General features: G+C 44.8%; 1 protein-coding gene across 2 annotated transcripts in view; it reads right to left on the minus strand.

Moving 5' to 3' along the window:
- The window catches only part of PLXNA4 (plexin A4), a 456052-nt gene that overhangs the window by 54687 nt on the left and 386095 nt on the right, over window positions 1–15270 (minus strand). For both annotated transcript variants that reach the window (XM_005236707.3, XM_027785664.2), the window contains exons 15-19: window positions 11927–12063; window positions 10082–10249; window positions 4226–4319; window positions 1498–1737; window positions 517–663 (exon numbers count right to left, since the gene is read on the minus strand). In XM_005236707.3, the coding sequence (XP_005236764.1) occupies window positions 517–663; window positions 1498–1737; window positions 4226–4319; window positions 10082–10249; window positions 11927–12063 (786 nt within the window). The remainder of the gene's footprint in view (window positions 1–516; window positions 664–1497; window positions 1738–4225; window positions 4320–10081; window positions 10250–11926; window positions 12064–15270) is intronic.

The raw sequence follows: 15270 nt of genomic DNA on the forward strand, positions 1-15270 counted from the left end.
CATTTTTCACAGATCCCAGGAAGGATATGCAGGATTTTTGGATTCTTGGATTTTTGCCTAAGTTCAGTCCGAAGTCCAGTCATACTGTTGCCCATATCCTGCATTTCTTTTCTCCTGCATAAAGGTGAATTTTACCCACCAGTATGTTAGTAATTGCTAGTGACTGTGCTAAATTTAACTAAGTATGCCATGGAGGGAATATAATATATATATGAACTCATATAAGCATCTAGTGTTCATACAGCCCATACAAAAACAGAAGAGAGGCAAACTTCCCTAAAGGGTTTTGACAATGAAAAGTTTCTCAGTGTCCATTAAGATCTCCTGGTTACTCTTGTACTTCTCCAAATTACTCTTGGTGGGGATATTATGACAAGAAGAGGCCCTGAAGTTTATGGGATCTATGGAAAGCAAATGGTGATACAAACTCCTCGGAGATGTCTACCAGCTCTTGAGCACTGGTATGCCCTCCCAACCCACCCAGGGAGGACAGGCTGAAGTTCAAGCACCACTTACCATCACCTTGTGCCGTCCAATGAGGTTTGGGGACTCACACAGTAGCTGCACATCTGATACGGTCACTGCACAGGGCTTCTCACCAACCAAAACTGTGTAATTCAGTTTGGCATTCCCTCCTGCCACTGGTGGGATCAGGTTCTTGCCCTGGATAGAAAGAAATATCACACACACACCAAAAAAGCCCACCATCAGAAAAGTATTCACCTTCCAGCTCTAGTTTGTTCCTTTGACATGAGTATTAACATTGCGTTTGACATTTGTGGTTCGTCATTTGCTAACACAGAGAGGAAAAGCCAATTTAGAAAGTCATGCAGAGGACAGCATGGATGGCTACAGACTGTAATCTGTCAAAACAGCCTGTCCTGCTCTCCTCTCTCTCTGAAACTAAATGAGAAATGTTACATATAAGTCTTGAACAAACAGGCCCTCACAAAATGTGTTCAGTCAAGACAGACCTCTTTGTAACCACGCAAGGAGGTATTCTGCAGGCACAACCATTTCTTTGCGTATGCACCACATACAAGTGCTGATATAGAAATGCTCAACCATAAAATTCTTTCTCTCTATTGCTGTCCAGATTACAGAAATGACAAAGGACTGGTGTAAGATTTAAACAGGGGTGAAAGGAAGGTCTTGAAAACCCAAGAAAGACATAAACTTGGATATTTATCTACCAGCCTTGTTGCAGTAGCAGAAAACATTCTTCTCTGGTGGAGGGCAGTGGGTACAAATTTAAGCTGCATACAGGTAGCTACAGCAGGCGTTTATATTTTTTAGTTATGGCTATTGGCAGATGCTGAGCAGTGACTGGTGTTTGCAGATGATGACTCTGATGTGATGCAATATGGTAGGTGCAATAAATGAAGGAAATTTCTAGGATGCAATTAGGATGCCACTTGTGGGGTGCTGGCAGACACAGAGAGGCAACAGGCAGCATGTGTTTGTCCTTCCTCACCCAGTCCTTGGCCTCCATCTCACCTTCAGTATGATGGGACTTCCCGGCTTCAGCTCCAGGATCCCTGAGGGATTGAAAACCTCGAAGATAGGGTTTGGGTAGTAAGTGAAGTTGGTTTTGTTGAGGATCAGCAGGGATTGCACGTTGTCAAGAATGAAGCCAAACTCCTCTGGACGCTCGGCGAGCTCAGAATGGTGATTGGGGTCAACAGCCAGTGCCGGAGCCTGGCAGGTCATCTCCGTGCTGTTCTGCACCTCACAGTTCTGGAGAAAGGAAACAAACAGAGGGAGTGTTTATGGAAAATGCCTCCAGCCATCCTGGTGGACAGATACCTCTCAGTGAAATGTTAGCCTACCTGCTCCTGGAGGACAGGGAGGAGCAGACCTCCTTGGTTATCATGAGACAGGCTGGTGCTCCACTGGTTCAAAACATACCCGCCACCCATCATGCAATCAAGTATGGAAAGGGATTAGGAAAACTTTTCTGGGGTGGGTGTGTGGAGCAGTTTGCACTGCACTTGGGCATCCTGTGCTTCTTCCCTGAGGGAGCTCAGCCTGTGGGGTTGCCAGTGTTGACATCTTCCCTTAAACCCATTTCTTTCTGGAAACAGAAAGTCTTCCTGGTTTTTTTTTGTTTGGTGTTTGTTTTTTTTTTTTGACAACAGAGACTAATCAAAGGCTTACTATCACCCTAAAATTAGCTCTCATACTCTTGGGGATCACTCCACAAGTATATGTGCAGCGCAGGCTCAGTTGTGCCCAAGATTCCTGTTTGAACATCAGGTTACCCAAAATGAAGCCCAGGAAGCTGGAGAGGCGCAGATAATGAGGTAGGTCCCAGGAAACCCTAAAGTGTGTTTCCAACCCTGCCAAAGACCTGCTTTTTCCTGTATTTGAGAAACAGGTTATAGCTTGTGAAAGGCATTTTACCCTGACTACCACTTTAAACAATGTAGAATTGGACGCCTGCTTGTCCTTCAGGATCTGAGTTTTCATTTTTCTATATCGTGGTTGCTAGCACGCTGCATCCCAGTCTCACCAGGAATCAACAGGCTCTGTAGGAAAACAGCACCAGCCCCATGGGATCCCAGCTGTGCCTGATCTGAGAATCTTCTCCAAACTAGTCTGATACCTACAGCACTGAGAGCATGCTCATTATCACAGCTAGCATAGCTCAGATGCTAATATGTCTTTGGTTTAAATCAATAGATAAGCGACTTGGACCAGACAGTTTCGTATTGGAAAGTCAGTCAGTCAGATGTTTTTTGCTGTAACAGCTCTTACAAGGAAGAAAAGGCACCAGAGTAATTCCCAGTGCAAAACTGATGGGCAATTCCGCATGGAGGTGTGTGAGATGAAGAATAGGCTTCATCACCTGCACAATGGCATGACTGTTTGAGACCACTGTGTCAGGCAAGATCTGGAGTCTGGCTGGAAGAATAAGATGAAGTCATGCAGGCTTCTAATTCTGCAGGAAAGTTAAAGTAGTGTTTGTTTGTGCTGTACCAGGAAATAGAACACATTACCAAAACATTCCTATGAATATGCATAATCAGTTGGACCAGGGTTTCCCCAGAGTTCATGACAGACTGGAAAACTGCTAGTCAAGTTTCAGCATCCAGAAACCAATCTCACTGGTATTTCCTGAATCTGATGGGGCATGAGAGGTGACAAAATTGCTTTGGATTTGGTTTTATGAAGGGAGATATTAGTTCATGGCAGAGCTGGGACAAGACCAAAATTTAGGTCTCTCAATCTGTAAACTGCAGACGCAAATGAATCTACCCCATATTTTCCTGCATTTTCTTTTTGGATCTACCACAATTTCACCATTGTTCATGTGGCAGTACATTATTTTAATGTCCACAAAGTGCTTTGAGAACCTTTTGTGGAAAGCATATGGACTACTCTAAATCCGAGAAATGAAGAGGACCTGGACTTTCTGACCCCACCCCAACTGGTCCCTCTGTGTTTTGGGTTTTTTTATTTTTGATCCCTCTTCTTCTGGGATGCTCTTTCACAGTTGGTCCCAGGAAATACCCATACACAGCCAACTACTTTTCAGATGCTGTTGCATGGCCCCTTCCTCCAACCTTACTGTACGTACCAGCAAGTGCTACCTGCTCCTGAGTTTCCTAATTGCATGTCCTACACTCACACCTTTTACAGTTCTACCTGGAGCTGCTCAGCAGCTACTGGCAATTGGCTCCTTCCAGGTGAATTGTCCTCCCATTCCTTGGTAAAGCTCTACTGGCCTCCACAGGCTGACTTCCGATTCTTCAGTGGTCACTAAGAGTTGAACTAAGTTACAAACCTAGCTGGTTAAACCTGGAGACACTTGCAGGATCCCAAAAAAGGCCAGGGAGTGGACACAGTAGTACCAAAAAGCATTATTCACAGTCCCTTCCAGTTCCAGCACACTGATCTAAAAACCTGAATTTGGGTCTAGTTATGCACAGGCATGGCTGGTAAGCAACACAGGTTATACAACAGCCAAGAGAGGACGGGTATCCTTGAGCCAACAGAAGAAATAAGCTCAGCAAGGACCAGGAAATGTATGACCCACCATTAACACCTCTCTTTTCTCTCTTTGGTCCAGTGCTCTTTCATGGAGAAAGGATGGTGTAATCCTTCTGAAAGCAAGTCATACTCTGTTCTGGATGCAATTGGAGATTTCAACCTCCAGAGCTGTTATCCAGCCCCTCTCACCACCTTGGACATGTCCGCTCTCCAGCTCAGCAGGCATACTCACATTGACGTGTTCCTTTCCACCGTGCTTTGCCCGGATCTGAGGGTTTTGGATGAGGTCTAGATGAGTTCCCCACACTGCAATGGGTGTGTTGCCACTAGAGGAGAAGAAATGGAAGAAATGCATAAATGCAGCTAATAGGTATCAGAACTGATTGCACCAGCAATGGGTGATCTGTATTTCTAAATATTTAGTGTGAAGTATCTGACCACATCTCACAGTCACATAGGAAGGGAAGGAAAAACAAAACCAAAACAAACAAAAAAAAAAAACCAAAAACCAAAAACAAAACCCTAATAGTAATTTTTCATCCATTCATAAGGCGAGAAATAAGTAAAACCACATACTTGCTAAAACTGTCACATCAAGCAGCACCTAGGTGTTTTTCATTGTTAGGACTCAGAAATCCTAAGCTTTGGTAATGAGGATAAGAGTTGGAAATTTAACAAGGACTCTTCATAATGGTTCACAGATTATATCTCTTATATCACTTAAGGAAGGGACCCCAAAAAATCTTCATAAATACTATCCTGTGCAGGCAGCTCTTGAGGATTCAGTGCTGCCTTGGTTGAAGGCTGTATCTTTAACATCTTGCATGTTAAACCTGCTATAAAAATATCACCCTGAATAAGAGAATATCACCTCAGTGAATACACTTCAGTGCTGACAGGGCACCCGGTCCTGCAGCATCTAGAAGGAACAAGAGTCAAAATCTCCACCCCTGGAGTACATAAGGCATTTGCTTGGTTTCCATTTGGCGACCCAGGCAAATAAGCTCTACCACGTGTGTTAGATCCAACACATAACAGAAAAGAGATTTCCAGTCACTGTGTCCCTTTGCTTAGATGAGGACTGGTTTCCTGAGAAAGCCGATTCATACAAGCCACAGCCATGCATCTGGTAGATTTTGTCACTTCTATAACAACTCTCTCAGCCCAGCGTAAGATGGCAGGATGTAGGCAGAGCCCTTCCCATTCCCTGCAATCACTGTCAGCAGAAGGAAACAGCTTTCAGAAACACCCTCCTTTCCCTTCCCTTGCCTCGTCTGGCTGCAGCCAGCAGTTCTGTTTGTGGGACTTGGGGGAACAGAGGGGAGGGAGGAAGGAAACTGCAAAGGAGCATTCCCAGGCTTCAGCAGGAGCTAGCGCCTGGGTTGGCTTTGAACACCGCATCAAGGAGAAGGGTGCACCACAGGCAGCTTCAGCCATCCCAAACTGAAACAGCATTGCTCTACCAGGGTGAGCTCTCCCTTACAGCACTGCTGTGGAGGCAGAGTGATGCAAGGGCTGCAGGGAGAAGAGTTACCCAAGAAAGTAAAACCTTCAGGGCTCGCACGTCCAGGGCAGGATGGGGAAATGTCATCAGTGGACAGCCCCATCTCTGAGAGTTTCCCAGGCTAAGGAGTGCTCTCATTGACTTCAGCACCTGCCTCCATAACTCCCTTTGGAAACCGTCCAGGCTGCTATTTATTTCCTTAGTGGGATTTAAATCAGTGGGATTGGGAAAAGAAAGCTCAGGCTCCCTTTCTGCCTCCACATAAACCTCGGCATACATGAAAAGTTAAACAAGTACATTATAAATGACAAAACACCAGAAAACAAACACACGGAGAGGAAGAATCCCATATTGGCCAAGAGATCTCCCCCGTTTCTGACCTCTGTTTTCCATTTTCCTCATTTATCTTCTATTATTAATTAGATGGGGCAGGTAGGAATGAATGCAAATGCACCTCTGCATGGCAGTATAGCTGTCAGGTTCCAGTAAGCTGGTCACAGCTAACTGGGACTGTGCTTCAGCCCCTCTAGTCGTGCCCACACCGATAAACCAAATGGCCAGGACAGCAGCTCAAACACTGGCTGGTGACCGTAGATGCTGATAAGCTATTAGTGGTACCCCGGGCAATGCCTGGTCGTGGTTCAAGGGATAGCAAGGACCAAGTAGCTCTCCCAACAAGCAGGATAGGTTGTGTTTGCTGAAGACACAACATCGCTCCCAAACCCTCTGTGGCTTGCAAATCAAGCAAATAGATGAAGCTAACCTGCCTTTGAAAGAAGAAAGACCAAAGTACATATGAGGGCTATGCATGCTCATGCTTCAGGACTAAAATATAGATCTGGATTAAGTATTCACTAGCTTAAACACAGCCTACTGTCCCATAAGCCTGTAAATTTGAAGACTTGAGACATGAGTTCTGCCAAAAAGCTTGTCACAACCATATCTTTTGGCAGGTGCTGTTGTGACACTTCTCAGAAAGATTCCTCTTGGTCTTTCATTCAAGTAATGCCTGTACAGACTAATCCATGGTTAGGACAACATTTGACCTTGAGTTTCGCAGAGTACCTCAAGTTCTTGCTCTCCAAAGACATCAGCTGTGATGGGAAATTTCTAATGGGAAATTGTACGGGGCAAAACCATATTTTCCGTTTCCATAAGATCTGCTTGGATGGTTGAGCTTTCTTGAATGCACAGAGGATCTCTTCTGAAGTCAAGCATCCACTTACAAGAGAGACACACACACCCCCCACACCCCGCCTTACAGAAAGAATACCCTCTCCCCAAAATTCAGCTTTGCATTAACTATTCCTGATATCATGCAGGGAGAACTCGCTCACCAGAATCCAGAAGAGAAGTGTATAAACCAAGTTTTTCTTTCTCCGCCGTCTTGGTTCTTCAAGAATTTTGGCTTTGAAACTTTTTAATTTGTATTATCATTTATTATTATTATTATGAATCTCTGCTGATTCAAACTAGAAGGGATTTTTTATTGTTACTCAGCTGAAAGTTTACGTGTTCCAGACTTATCAAATGTATGCACGTATGTACAGATATATCTGACTGTGTGCATATACACATAAATCCTTTTATTTAATCAACCAAGTCTGCACACACAGTTTCAAACTCACATGTTAAAAACACTGTATTTGGTTTGGAAACTCAGCTTGCAGACCCAGCCCACAGTTATTAAGTACAGCCACAACACCTGATCAAAGGGGGGCCTTTTCTCTGAAAAAAAACTAAAGCAGTTGTGTTTGCTGACAGCACAATATCGCCCCCAAACCCTCTCTGGCTTGCAAATCAAGCAAATAAAACTGTTTCTTGCCTTTGCAGGAAAACTGCCAGCCACTGCCCAGCAAAATCACAGAGGTGCCAAGAGACAAGACCATGACCTTTCTTAATTTAACTCCTTATTGTCCCAAAAGCTCTGAGCATAATTTTCTGTCTGCAGACTCAGACAATTGCTAGGCATAACTCAAATCAAACCCAGATCAAAAGTATTAATGGAACCTCATAAAATTCTAGTTACCTGCCAGCCCAGTGTGACTTCTTTTTTTTTTTTTTTTTTTTTTTTTTTTTTGGCTATGGAAGTAAATTAGCAGTAATCTTTTCTTTATTGTCTTGGAAAATGGTACTTGAGAAGGTTTTAAGCCAGGCTCAATACATTCATTCACTAATTTTGCAAAGCTGGTTTAGTAGCAATCATCTATCCCTCAAAACAGCTTAGCCCCACAGCCAGGAGTGATGAATCAGAGAAGCACAGTGGATTTGCTGTAATGAATCGTACTGCATAACAAATATACTGAGGAATAGTCTCCTCAGTCTATCTCCAGATCCACGTGTCTTGACTAACTTATTTCCCTCTTCGTTCTCAGGACTGGAGTTGGAGTTGGCTGCCCTTTCATCCAGCTCTGTGCAGAGGCTTTACTCTAATGCTTGTCTCCGTTATAACCTGCTGGATGGAGCTCCACAGCTAACGGTTAACAGTGCTTAAAACTGCCCTTGGCACCCCAAACCACCGTGGTAATCCTGGATATTGCATCTTCTCTTTCTGCACCCTCCTCCAAGGTTAGGCACCTTTGGAGTGATTAAAAAATGCACAAGAAGGGGGATGGAAGGTGTAGGTCTGGTTAAAATTAGGCACCTGTTAATGCTCAAGTGGATGCTTTCTGATTTCAGTGATGCTGAAGAGAGCAGAGGGTAGAGGCTGTACCCGGATGATGAGACAGGTAGAGTTCCACTCATCCATCCCAGCAGCTACACACCCTGCAAGTGAGCTGGCACCCACTAGACAAGCAGCTCTTCTTAATTCCCTTTATGCTGGGAGGAGGGATGGGAGATCCCGGGCAACAAGCAAAAGGATGCAGAATCTCTGCACCCCCGGGCTGGGCAAAGCTTTACCAATGCACCTGAAGCATCTCCCAGGCTATTTCTTCGTCTGTTGCTAGAATCTTCAGTGGAGAAACCAAGGAGCAAATGGGCTCTGGAGAACTCCTCTCACCTCCCAGCCTGACCTGAGGCCAGACAGAGGAAGGTCTCCATCTTGAAACTTTCCTGGGGATGACAGGGGAATTCACTCTCCCAGGCTGTCAATCTTGCACCTTTTAACCAGCACTGAACATACTTTAATAAGGAAGAGACTAAAGCGATTTCTCATTTCACTGATAACCTGAACTCTGACTGAAAATAAAAACCCCAAATGGAAAATCCAGACACTAAAGCTTCAAGACCAACGTGCAAAGATTCAATCCAGCTAAATCGGTAAATTCCCTCATGGTAATTAAAGGCACTAATTGATTTGTGGAAACATCTTCTGGACAGGAGCTGAACTGTGGGGATTTACAAGCCCTGCTCCTAATCCCTAGATACTCCGATCAGTACGATTTGACAGGGAAGCAGAAAGCTGCTGTGGATGAATGGGGGGAGACTAAGATTTCTTATTTTGTATCTTTTCAAGGAAATACCAGTGCATTTAATGACCAATTTCTCTCTTCCTGAGGCCATTTCTGCAGGCTTCTGAGAGCATTTGGGTACTGCTTTGATGTCTTCTACAACCAGGGCAAATGTTCCTCTCAGACACCTTCATGTGAAGCCTCTGAATTCACCAAAGCAGCATCAATGGGGTGAAGAGAAAAAGGGATGCCTAACGAGAAGGAAGGCTGTTAATAGGGCAGGGACCAGGGCTCCCTTTGCGTTTCATCTTGGGAGACAGCCCTGGGGCTTTCAGGCACAATGGCCAAACAAGCAATGCTCAGTCCAAAGCCAGCAAGACCATGAAGGCTGTGGGAAAGGTAGGAATTGAAGCTTCCAAACCCAAGGAAGATTCACTTCTTTAAGCAGTTTGACATTTATGCTTCGTTTTAAGAAATCACTGACTGGTCCTGCTGCCATGCAAAGCTGTGGACCCATCCCAGTGGGGCCTGAAACACAGTCATGGCCAGAAGCACTAGGAATTTCAGTTTTTAAGGATACAACCATGTAGTTTAACTAGCTCCAGTGTTCTGTAATATTATGCAGACAGGGAGCATCCTGGTGCTGGAGATAAACCCTGAGCTGCAGTGAAGAGGGAGAATGCTTCAGCACTAAGTTGGAGATCTGCTGCATCTACCTTTGTAATTAAAGCATGGAGTCTTCAAGGCAAGCTTCTGGTAAGCATTGGCAGCTGGATTTTATGCATTAAGCCAGGAAGCTTGGCTCTGCTAGTGAAGGTGGGGTGCACGATCATTTAGGTTTGGAATATAAGGCATTTGTTTGGAGAAAGGACCCTGCTCCCACCTATCCCTCACTAGACTATGTGGAAATGTTGTCCCAGGGTACGCATGAGCACAGACACATGTTGAGCATCCAAGGTGTTGTAATGAATGCACAATACACTGCTTTGTCTCCCCTTTTAGTCTTCCCAGAAGGCAAGTCCACCAGCCCTCATGATCTTGGGCTTTGGGAAGTATCTCTGCACAAATCTATTTCTTAGTGACCACAATGCTTGGAAATCAGTTTTCTGTATCTAGGACCAGTATGAACACATTAGTGCTGCATTAGAAAACCATGTCAGGTGGTATGGGGGAGTGTCTATGGAATGCTTACCTGAAGATGCTCCACTCGGGCTCAATCCTCAGGATGGTTGGATCCTCTACATATTCATACTGTAACTCCTGATGTATCTTGGCCTTATCCACTCTCACAGACACCTTCACCTTCTCAAAGCCTTCATCAGAGGCAGTGGTGTTACAGACAATATGCTTGGTGGATCTCCTGTGAGTAGAAGCACATAAATACAAACCAGGTGCTACCAGCAGCAAAACAACCGGTGCCAAAAAGAGCCCAGCTACTTAATCTATGTCCTGTGACCTTAAACCTAGAAACTGTGAAGTGGTGAAACTCACCATTACAGGACTATGCTGTGAATAGTGCAACACATTTATCTGAGGAAGTGACATTGCCTTTTCATTTAAATAGTTAGTTTAAATAAAACCACAAGAGCCATCATTTCTCAGGTCTCAGAGTGAAAACTGAACCTCAAGAGAAGTCCAAACCAGACCTCTCTCCATCAGAGAGTGTGTGATTAAATGGATGTTTCCGTCCCATCTGCAGACATACACAGCAGTGGCTCATAAAAAGGGGTGTTTGTACTTCAACTTTCCAGTCTGGAGTAATAAAGTTTACTTTGCATTAGGACTGTAAGCCATGTTTAAGTGCACTTCGCAGCATGTCTAAGATCTTTGCATGAAAGGTGTTAATATAGTGGGAAGCACTTTATGATTATACTCAAAGAGGATTCTGCATAAACATTTCCTTTTGGGCAGGGCTCAAAACCAGCTCCGGATCTGAATTTTGCCACGGCTCTTACCTTCCATAAAGAGCCCAAAATCTAGGCTCCAAACACCCTCAATCTCCCCAGTCCTGTGTTTTGTGATGCAGCCTCATCTTACACCCCTAGAAAGGATGAAGCAGAGTGCATCCTTCCTTGCAACATGCCATTTGTCCTCACTGACTGCACCCTCAGGTGCTCTCCAAATTCCCCCGAAAGGCCATGCTCAATTCCTCCTAAACCCCCCGGTCTCTTCAGTAAGCATCTCCAAGCAGCTGTGGTTCCCACTTAGCCTTTTAAATCACAAGCTGTGACTTCACCCTCCTGAATTATAGATGCTGAATCACACCACAGTCATGACAGGTGGCTAAAGAGGATCCCCACAGTCAGGAGAGGGAAGGGCATTGCCCCAAGACAGTGGTCCCAGGTCTCCTGTGAATGAGCCCTTCTTCTGCTAAGGATATGCTAGGAGAAATGTGCCAACTTCGTCTTCAACCTGCACCGATCCTGGCAGCAAAATGTGTTGCACAGAGTAATTTTGAGCTGCAGGAGCCCTTGGGAATTGGATTCAGACTCATTCTCACAGGGATCAGGGAAGGTTCAGCAGGTAACACTGACATTAAGCCTCTCTGAACTGCAATTGAACAGGAGCCAACCCAGAGCTAAAATGTTGCAAATCATCCATTTCTTAGCACTACAGGACTATTTTGGGATAAAAGGGACGTGGTTTAATACTTAGAACCTATGTTGTCAGATTTTCTTTGTCACCCCTTCTAACACAGGGACATGAAAATGAATCTTTAAAATTACATACTCCCAGAGCAAGTAGCAAAGCATAGGACCGTGGAGAATTGTAGTGAAATTTGACAAGGGGCCATGGAAAAAAGCACATCAAATACCAATCAAAACAATGAAATAAATCCTATTCTCCCATCCCAAAACATGCAGAGTAAGGCTGCACATGGTGCAGAATGCAAAAGTCCTGTTGCTGAATAGACATGGCCACAGGCAGAAGAGGCACTTGAGGGACAGGTTTTCTGGGCTGCAGAAGAAGTCTTTTAACTATAATCGCTCATGTCTTTCAGACTCAGGCATATACAGTAGCAAGGACTCATCTGTACCTGTAGAAGAGGCAGGGTTGTCGCCCAAAGGTCACGATGACATTGCTGCCTGCATTGAGGTTGTTGCCTGTAATTGTCACTTGGGTGCCACCCGACACTGGTCCCCGCTTTGGCTTGAGGTCAGAGAGCGTCAGAGTCTGTGAAGGTGAAGGGTCATGTTGAAAACACAGCAGGGGAGCATAGGTACCTTCCTTCTCTCATTTTAGTGAAGGAGAGAGGTAGGCACCCCCAGGGGTTAATCACATTAGCTGGACTTCAGAAGATGACTGTATCTTTTGGACAATAGAGGAGCCTAGGATGACACCGTCTTATCACAGACACCTTGCTTGAGTGCCAGGTGCGGTGGGATGAGTTCAGACCTAAGCCCAGCCTGTTCTCCCCACCCCTCCAAAATCAGGCCTGCGTTTGTATCTGCTCAGAAACACTCTGTGTTTGCAAATCAGTCCAGGGGCCTGGAGCCACTGGAGCCATGATCTCCCATCTCCACTGCTTGTTTGACATCGCTGAGGTGTCATTTGTCCATCCTGCAACATCACCTCTGCAAGGTAAACCGGGTCTTGAACTAGCTGATTGGATCTTAACGGGGACTCTCTACCTCCAAACTATGGAGCTCACAAGTGATGAAAATTATCAGGTCTTGCAAAGATTACTCTAAACCCTATCAATCTGAGAAGGGAACAGGGCCCACTGTATAGCTCCAGAGAGATGCCTAAAAACTCACCCTGTGCTCAAGGGCTTTTTCCCAGGGAAGGAGGAAAGCTGTGGTTCAGCAGAGCATCGGAGCTCATGCCTTGCCTCTCCCACACGCCCAATGCATGACCTCATATCTTTCTCATTTCCTTATCAGACTTGGGTGCTGGGACAGCCTAGTACCACATGAGTGTCTGGCAGCGATACAGCACAGCAGCGTTCATGTTGAGATGTGCTCTGAAATACTACTGCAGCAAAAGGAGCACTGTCCAGATGAACACCTTTTTCCTTTTTCTGCTGATTTTCCAAGCCACTTTTCCAAACATAACACAGTGCTGTATCAATGTATCAGAAAAGGGCACAACTCTTTTAGGGACCCCAAATCTCAAACCTCTTTTTCTTACTCTCCTGCTCTCCCTTCCCAAAATAAAGATAAAATACTTGTACTCTGAATGCAGAAATCACTCTGTTACCACAATGCAGAGAGGAGACATCCATTTTCAGGGAGAAATTTGGAGTTACAGTTTATTCTTTCATTTGCATTTTAATAGAAAAACTTTCCATTCAGTCCCAAGTGAAAAGCTACTATATGCATTTAAATGAAGATTATTTTTTTCCTCCTCTCTTTAAGAATGATGACACAAATGCTTGAAGCTCTCCTCTGCTCCTCTGAACGAGCAGGTACATCACGCAGTCACCTTATTGAGCTTTGGAGACCATTAATCCATGTTTATAAAACCACCTGACACACACCACGCTCCCTCTTTCGCACACACGAAGCCATCCCTGTCCTTGTGCCCCTCTGGCTAATCATTTTGAAAAACAGCAGTGAGGTTTCCACTTTGCTTTTGTTCAAAATGCAGCTACCTCTTGGAGAGAGGGCTGAACATGAAAATCAGGCATGAAACCCACAGCTCTGTAGAAAAGTCTCTTGTCAGAACTGCACACTTCTTGTGTTTAAACTTGACTGGTTTTGACATGATGTTTTGGAAACTGCTTTTATACTTCTCCAGGAATATTCTATAACAGCTGTTACTGGCATAAAAGATGCAGCAAGAGTATGCAGATGCAAAAGGTGCACTTCAGTACGTTATTTTTGGGGTACCACCTCAAGCTCTGATGGCAATTCCTTTTTAATCCCTTATTGATGGCCACCCCTACCAGTGCTAATTACTGCTGACCATGATGGCTGCTGCTGGGAGGGGTCCTTCCAGGTGGGAGAAAATGGCTTGAGAATGGCCAACCTGGTGCACAGAGCCTACACAAGAGCACTGCAATAGTATCTGCTTTACAAACCATAGAGGAACATTTGAGTTACAGACCCAAAGCCCTTGTCCCACACCTGGATGGGTTTCCTGCTCTCTCCTAGAGGCAGGTAAACTAGCCATGACCTTTAGAAGATCCTCACAGACCAGAGGTACTTCAGCAATGCTCCTTGGCAAAGCATTGCTATGTCCCAAACAAATCTTACAAAAGAGTTTGTGGCTAAGCTTTCAAAGTTGAGATAAACCATTAATTATTCACAGTGGCCTTCATAAATATTGCACAGCATGTTTGCAGTAAAACTCTCCAGGCTATTTACCATTTCCTTGCTGGTGAAAGGTGATGGAAAATGCAATGCATCTAGTGGATCTCTAACAGGCTGAAGTGGACAGTAACAACTGGGAAAAGAGGACAGGAAATCTTCTGCACCTTTCTAGGAGCTTGCCAACTTTCCTCTGCTCCCCAACCCTTTACTTTCCTTCAGCGCCTCCTCCACACACACAGGCTGCCCACAGAGAAGCTGCCATCAGAGCTGTGTCTGAACTGACCTCATGGTGCGTGCCAAGACCTTGGTTCCCACTTCATTCCTCCTGGGAACAAGAGCAGAGCAAGATGTGACTCCCACATGGCATGTGCACCTGCGTTTCCTTTCTATAGGTTCAACAGGGGCAGAAGAAGGGGAAAGATGGAAAGAAGACCTGCTGCAAATGGTCTCCTGGGACAAGGAGCAGATCCAGAAGAGATGCTATCAGAGCAGCTCACATCACCTGCACTGGGCCTTAATCTCATCCAAAGGCAGAATAAAGGCAAACTAGCTTCAGCATCTGAATTGAAAAGCGAGGGGAATTAAATTTTTTTAATTGAAAGACCATGGCAATAATCATAGCCACAAACTGAATAATAATAATAATAATAAAAAAATCAGCCTGCAACCAAATGCTTTGGTTCCCTTAACATTTCTAAACTAAGCCACCTCTTTTTTAAAATACTGAAATTAAATACCCTGTTGAGTTCAAGATATAATCTCTTCCAATTTCTACAGCACAGGCTGAACCTATTGGCCAAATTTGACCCTGTTTTGCTTCAAACCCTTTGAAAAGCAATTTTCCGGAGGATTTACTATGTGTCAGAAAGCAACATTTGTCTCCCCTGTGATGCCCTTCCTTCGTTTTCAAACATCTTCCTTCCCTTCAAGCTGCCACCCACCCTTGCATGATGCCAAGGCATGTTGTGATGTCTGCAATAACATCACTACCCTCCTGGCAGCAGTATCCGAGGAAGCCAAGCCACACCAACAAACACAGCTCCTGCTATGGAAGCAACGGACACGGGAGAGGGCATATGATAGGCAAGCTGGAGAGTGTCTACATTTTTTTCTGTCTAGCACAAAG

This window comes from Falco peregrinus, chromosome 6 (assembly GCF_023634155.1).
Source record: "Falco peregrinus isolate bFalPer1 chromosome 6, bFalPer1.pri, whole genome shotgun sequence".
Classification (NCBI taxonomy): Eukaryota; Metazoa; Chordata; class Aves; order Falconiformes; family Falconidae; genus Falco; species Falco peregrinus.